A 7471-nucleotide genomic window follows, 5' to 3' on the forward strand; every position below is an offset into this window, starting at 1 on the left:
TGGGGCGCGGGTTAAAAGAAAATGAAGGCGCAGTAAAACATATCTTGCCCATCCACCCTTGCCACAGCGCCACGTTAAGGAATATAAAATATTAATTATCAAAAGTGTATATCTTTCAATGCGCAGTGCAGTGTCGCAGCCTTTTCACCGCACAGGCGGGTGATAAAGTTCAGACCACGCAATGACTTACATAAGACAGTGACATTTCGTCGAAAAACCATGTCATCTGTTCTTACTACCCGTGATCATGGTCTGAATATATATAATGCCAAACGTTAGTCCTGAATTTCAGATCGGCAGTGAGTACCCCTAAATAAGTGCATAGATGTCCCGTCATTACGGAGCGAGCGAAGCGAGCGGAGTCTTACGTAGAATAACGGAAATTTCTGAGTATGAGCGGCCGGCCGGCCGTGCGGACGCTTTTGCGAGGCTTATATCTCAGCAACCACTTGACCGATTTACACGCGGTAATTTTTATAGGGTAGCTTCATTCCTTCTACCAAGTATTGGACTATTCCCGATGCATGTGGGTGACCCCTTATGCACGTGCCACGTGCAAAACGAAGAGGTGTCAGTTTTGCAATTGTTGCAATATTTCGGTAACTACTTGGCCGATTGCGCTGAAAGTTGGCATGTAGGTAGGCACCCACTAGGCACTGCATATCCATGTGCCAGAGTTGGGGTGCCGCTGCACGTGCGCACGTGCAGAGGTCGTTTCCAGATCTCGAGAACGGCTGGACCGATTGCGCTCAAATTTGGTACACAGTTAGGGACCGGTTAGTAGGGTGCCGTGCAAAAGCCAGTCGGGACCCATTTTGCACGTGCGCACGTGCAGGGTGCCGCTCCCAGATCTCGAGAACGGCTGGGCCGATTGTGCTCAAATTTGGCACATCGCTAGAAACCGGTCAGTAGGGTGCCGTGCACAAGTCAGTTGGAGGTACCCCCTCGAAATTTCGCACGTGCAAGGCTCACCCTCTCGCTCGCTCCGTTAGTCGCCCCAAAAGGCGCTATACTGGTACCTATGTTACGATTATCCAATGATATCAATTTATGTTACAATAGATACCCGTGTTTGGTCGGAGATCTGTTTGTGGATATGATCTGTTGTAGTTTGGGGCATTTGAAATGTTATAACTAGCATATTCTGTAAGAAATATATACGGATTACAGATGACACTGGACCTCCCATATTCTCTTGTATGTATACCTATAATAGCTTCCAAATAACTGTTCGTGACTGCATTAAACGAATAGAATTAGGTGTAGTCCCATTGCAGCTTTATTAGCATTATAATGCACAGTAACAATGACATTGTGTGCCAATTTTCAACATCTCGGTAACCTCAGAAACACATATCAAGGCAACCTTCATCAGACTAGTTTACATCAACACACACACGCAACTGTTTACTTAGGATCATACACTCTCTGACCGTAATAGTTTCCTCCGGGACCGTAGTTGCAGAAATAGAACCTCTCTACATACCGGCCTCTTGGGCGTTTAGTCTCAACATATCCGCAGCCAATTTCTGTTGTCTTCGCCCAAATAATCTGAGTGAGATGACCGGCTTTACCCCCGCGATATTTGAGATTACTCAGGGTAGACCGGACGTAGGGGAGCTCACTCGAGAACCAAGCGTTGGCAATCCTGTTCCTCCAGTCTTTAGCCTGATTGCCGGACCAGGCGAAGTTTTGTCCGACGTATTTTCCAGGCAGGTTTCGGCACTGGTCGTGTCCAGTCTGGCACTGGTTGGCCCAGCGCTGTGCGATCCTGGCCAGTGACGAGCTCCAGCGCAGGTTGGGCATGTACCGTGCCTCCGGCAGACCTCTGTTCCTGTGGGCACCCCTCTGGACGGCGCGGCGCAGGTCGTTGTGGACCCGCAGGATCTCGGCCCTGTCGGCAGCGCTCACAGAGCTGACGCGCACGGCGCCGCACGCTCTGGAGACTCTGGACGAGGTGAACCGGCACATGGTGTGCTGGCTCGGCGACCGGCACGAGGAGATGTTGCAGAAGTTTTGGGCAGAGCTCGGCTGGAGCGCGGCCAGCGCGGCCAGCAGCACACAAGAGAGGCGCAGGGGCGCAGCCATGGTGACGCCGGAGGCTGCGAGTGCCGAGTTACGATGTCATGGCAGTGATGGCGGCGACTTTTATACCCGGGCTGTGCGTTCAGCTAATTGTCGCAGCGCCCACACACTGTCATTCACAGTTCAAGGCTTCAATAAGCCGGCTAGGCAACAGGGAACCGCTCACCCCGCAATGCTTCCTAGTAACTATTACATTTTATTAATTTGTGTTCTGACAGAAAATGAAAGTCATTTTACAGGAAACGCGGAGTCGGTAACGGACGGTAAATCAATATGCAAAGAACATGTGCAAGAAAAAAGAATATTTACAGTTTCGGCACCTCCTGATCACTGTGCATCAATATTGCCAGCTAGCCAACTATATAGCATAGACCACTATATATCGATGGCCTATGTCTGGATGTAGGTAGACCACCGTATAGTTAGTGTTCTATATAACCACATAGATAAATATTGGTCTATGCCTGTAGTCATCCACCTCTCGGTTCTCCATTGCGTGGTGTAAAGCACAGAAATCGGGAGGTTGTAACAGATGCATGTAAAGCATATGTTAGGACATCTGCATTGGTTCTGTGTGAATGTGTTGCCCAATTTCATGACAATTGCAATGATTGCAGGGTCTGGAAGCATTGCAAGCATCGTCTGATCAGACGAATTCCATCTTTCCTAAGAGCTCAGGATTGTATCGAAGCCCGACTTGCCAGCCGAATATTTGCTCCGCGAAATGGCGGATTCCGTTGCGCGTGTTGTTCGATCAGCGGTGCTATTGTTGGACCACATTCCGCATAACCTGCTCTATTCCCGGACCCCCATCAGAGCTCTCTGGTGAAGCAATTACACTAAATGAACAAAAAAGGAACACTGGTCCAAGGCACAATGGAAGCTATCAGAGAAAAATGCCTGAATGTAATATCAATTAGACACAGAGCGATTGCGATTTGCGCTCGCCGCACAAAAACACACGGCTGGCATCGGCACGGTGCGTTTTTGGAGCGCCACATTGTCAGATCCACTCAAAGAATGTTGTCATTTCGCGGACGTAGTTTTGGCATCAGTAGAATCCTGAGCACTCCGCTACAAGGAGCTTAGATCGACTACTTAGCTATATTATGTCTGTATAGCGAACTCGTGATGTTTCACTAAGCATTAGGTACATGACTAACAGGCCGATCGAACTTAAAGTGCACGTTTCCATCTAGCCTAGCAAGTGCAAGCGGGAAATCGCCTGGTGACACGAGCAACAAACAAATCTCACAAAACGCTTGGGGTCCCAAACTATTGTTTATCAAGTTTAGGATCATATAATCTTAATATCAAACGGAGCCTGGTTTCCGAGGAAAATAGCGTGATAATTTTTTGCATGTAAGATACCCGTTGAAACATCATTATCTATAGATAAAACCCACACAGATAACAATCCCTATGACCCCTACCATAGATAACAGTAGAACCCCTACATAAAACACATTTACACCTACATCGATGACATAGCGCTGTTCATGAGAAGCATGTCACAGCACCAAGACAATAATCATATCTACTATCTAGTATAACAATCAATGCTAACCCTACAACAGAAAAATAGCCCATATTACCATTCACAGTTGCATCTCAGATCGGAAGTAATTAACAGCTCGTATGCGGCGTATAATACAATGAAACTGGCGCGACTGCCGCTGAAGTCGCCCAGAACAAGACAGCTGTGACGAAATGGACCGTCCACGGCACTTGCTAGTGGAGCCTCGCGGTCCACGACTGAAGAAGCTTAGAAGTTGACGTCGCCTTCTTCGCCATTTTCGCGCTGGTGGACCTGCGTCGTCGACAGCACTAGCTAGTGGAACTGGGCGGGCACCTGGGCGCAGACGACCGTCTCTCCGTCTCCGTTGGCGATATTCCACTCCAGCGTGACGGTGATGGTCGGTAGGTCGTGGCCCACGGTCAAGTTGGCCAGGTAACTGAGCGACTCTCCAATGTCCGCCGGACACTGGCCGATCAGCAGCTTGGTGCACATCTGCGGACAGGGTAGCGAAACAGGTCGACCGCTGGAACAGATGGGGTGCTGCGCACCCTAGCGCACATTGTATCAGGAGAATGGCAGGGATAAAAAATGTGTTCCTTTCCTCTCAAAGGCTCTATACTGTATTCCAAGTGGGCTTACGAGTAAAAAGGTAGGCAAAACGCAATGGGTACGTGATAGTTCTATACCGCATAGGCATGGGGGTTCCACAGATTCTAACCAACGTTCCTGAATCGGGGTCGTGGCAGTTTGACCGACTCCGACTTTGACTCCTGGTGCGTTGTTTCGTCTGTGGGTGACACTGACTCCGACTCCGACCTCGATTCCGAACCGACTTCGGAGGAGGGATTACCTGGTTTGACACTGACCAATGATTATGATGTTATTCCTTACAGGAAAGAGGTAGGTGCGCTCGACTACCTTTGACCTTTTACTGATGCACAGCTTCGCGTGGGTCTGTCATAACTTAACCCTCGCCGGACCTATTGGTTTTCTACATACGCGCCGGCCGAGGGGGGGGGGGCGGGTACGACCCCCCCTCGCCGTTTCGCCCCTAGTGGAGCTAGCGCGTCGCGGAAAAAACGAGCGTGTGCGCCGTTACGAGACGCAGAGATTGGTACCCGATTTTAAGGTCCTAGGTCAACCGGTGACCTCTGAGGTCAGGTCAAGTGCCCCAGGGTACGGTTCAGTTTTTGGTGAATAACTTCGCAAAAAACGGCCGCAGAGCCGTGATTTTGGCAGCATCGTGTTCGCCTTGATCAGGCGCGTCGAATGATATGCTTTTTGTCCGGGTCAGGTCAACTTGGGGTGTTGACCTCAGGTCAAGGTCAGGTCAGCACCCCCAGGTCACGAAGTTGGTCGAAAGAGGTCATGTCGCATATCATTCGATTCGGCAGGTCTTCCTGAGTCCATTGGTGGCTTTTCCGACTCGCTAGCTCAATTTGCTCGGGAGTTATTGACGAAAAACTAATATGACCTTGATGACGTCATAAATGACGTCACAGAAGGTCAACATTGCAAAAGTGACGCATCTAACCTTGCAAGGAGTGCGTCAAATCACGATTCTGTGTGCTTGAGATAGTTGGAGATCGTTCCCGTCGCCAGAATAGCAGTTTGAATTTTTCCCCATTGACTTATAATGGTGAGGTCACGAAAATGACCTGACCTCATATGACCTTTAGGAAAAATCCGAGATATACAAGTTGTGAGACTCATAATGGATACTAGATCCTGCAAGTTTCATTTCCCTGTGACATCTCCTCTGGCAGTGAGGGCGTTGCGAAGTTGCGACATCTGAAGACCGTGCAGAGGTTCACTTATGACGTCATAGGTCAGTGACCTGACCTGACCCAAAAATGCAGTTGGTGTCAAAAGATGCGGCTTGGATCAAAGGTCAGGTATGCCAAGTTTCAGCTCTCTATCGCCAGCGTGTTTGGAGCTATCGCGAAAAAACCCTATGGGGGGGCGGCACCCGCCCCCCCCCCCCTCGGCCGGCGAGGGTTAATTTATCTTGTTTATCTTTCCAATCTCCATCCACCCGTCTGGACTTATATCCCTTCTTTCTGTTCATTTGTGTCGGTTTTGGATGTACGTATATTTGTGGCGTGCTTGGGGAAGGCTTATGTGGGGTCATGAAAAATTAATGAGTATAAAGCTTTCGTGATATTTAGATACGACACCATAAACAGCGCAGTGGTGGCTATCTTACCTGTTCGTCGACATAAAGCGGAATTGCAATGCCTCCGAACAGAGCATTAATCGTCGTTTTGAGGGTGCGATAGTTCGAGACTGAAAAAGAACGATACATGGTAGGAAAAAACAACACATAATAACCAACATTTTAGTAGATTTATGAACATTAAAATATCGGACATGAGTTGCAACAATGTGTAATATCTAACACCCATGCCACATACCCACTTATCCTATTGACTGTGTGATATCATAGGAATCCTATCGAGGGTCTTGGTAAATAAATAGAAAATGAATAAATAAACTCACCCGCCTTGAAGAGAACCTCTCCAGCGATGGGCACTCCCCGTTCGAAGACGCACGGCCATTCTCGGCAGCTACCTAGCTGAAGTCCGACCAGGGAGCCGGTAAACCCTGCCGAAACAGTGTGAAAACTGAGGGCTCCCTGCAGAAAACGTGACAGGTTTTAGGAGCAAATGCATGAATGGATCCACGCCAGTCTGACAGGGCTTGAACTAACATTTAAATGCATCAAACCTGATTCATTTGGACATTATATTGGTAAAAACTATGTCATTAGTAAAACTTACATAAAATGCACCGAATATGCATATTTGAATCTGCATGAATGTATCATCATGATTATGCAAAATATTGTATTTCTGAGAGCCCGCTCACCCAAAACACCATCTGGCATCTGTGACCACTTACGACACAACCTACGAAGAGTTATCTAATCATGACCATTCGAGATTTCCGCAGAATACGTCGTTCCCAGAAATCGACCTCCCCACTTACCACAGTCACTGTAGGGAGTTTCTGTTCCTGTAGTCAGCAGCGGCAGCAGCAGCAGGCCAATGGTCGGCGCGTGGGGGAGCCTCATGGTGATGCGGCGGTCGGCAGGCCCTTCAGTCAAGTCTCTGAGGTACACGGCGCTGCCGGCCGCGCTGCAAACCTGTCGTTTCCGGCGTGACACGTGCCGGGTTCCCGCGCGATGGCCGCGTCCCGCCAGACTGGCGCGGTGGGTCGGCTGGGGAAGGCGGCTGGGCGGGGAGGGAGACGGGTGGGGAGCGAGATTGATGCATTGTTATTCACAACAGGAGAACTTACAAAAAGATGGCAGTGGTCTGTCGAACCTCTGAGCATCAAAGCCACTGGACACGAAAGAATGTCATATATTTCATGTAGTTTCATAATTTTTGCTTTGGTTTTTTGTCAAAATCTCCCATTCATTGTTTGTCAAAACTCCAATTTATTGTTGGTCGAAACTCCAATGGTAGGGGGTCTGTAGTGTAGTTGCCCTTATCGCCTCAGCTACTATATCAGCGACACCCCACGTGTCTCTGCGGTGAACGCCGTGGCAGCTGCGTGTGCAATCCGTCTGAGAAGCAGCCAACTATCACGTGACGGCGCTGTGACAGCGCACCTCGTGACCCAGCGCAGCGCTGGCGAGACGAGCGCCTCTTGGGAATCGAGCCACCTGGCTGTCTGCTCGCGGCGGAGCTCCCATTAAAAGAGGTGGAATCATTGCATCTGACGCACTTATTTCACGGTCATTTGAGAATTGCAATTCGTGCTTTTGATATTTGTCATTGTAATTGCACGAGTGTAAAATAGTACGAAATGTCAAGCATCATCACTGCTTTTCTAAATAACTTTGAGAATTTGGTCAGTTCA

At 49.0% G+C, this 7471-nt stretch overlaps 1 protein-coding gene across 1 annotated transcript; it reads right to left on the reverse strand.

Moving 5' to 3' along the window:
- Window positions 1-1268: 1268 nt before the first annotated feature.
- LOC122364968 lies at window positions 1269-6810 on the reverse strand. Its single transcript, XM_043335800.1, has 4 exons — window positions 6593-6810; window positions 6104-6208; window positions 5811-5890; window positions 1269-4096 (listed from the first exon to the last, which is right to left on the reverse strand). The coding sequence occupies exons 1-4, from the start codon at window positions 6675-6677 to the stop codon at window positions 3917-3919; spliced, it is 450 nt and encodes a 149-aa protein (XP_043191735.1). The 5' UTR covers window positions 6678-6810; the 3' UTR covers window positions 1269-3916.
- Window positions 6811-7471: the final 661 nt, after the last annotated feature.

This window comes from Amphibalanus amphitrite, unplaced genomic scaffold (genome assembly GCF_019059575.1).
Source record: "Amphibalanus amphitrite isolate SeventyFive unplaced genomic scaffold, NRLGWU_Aamphi_draft 000709F_arrow, whole genome shotgun sequence".
Classification (NCBI taxonomy): Eukaryota; Metazoa; Arthropoda; class Thecostraca; order Balanomorpha; family Balanidae; genus Amphibalanus; species Amphibalanus amphitrite.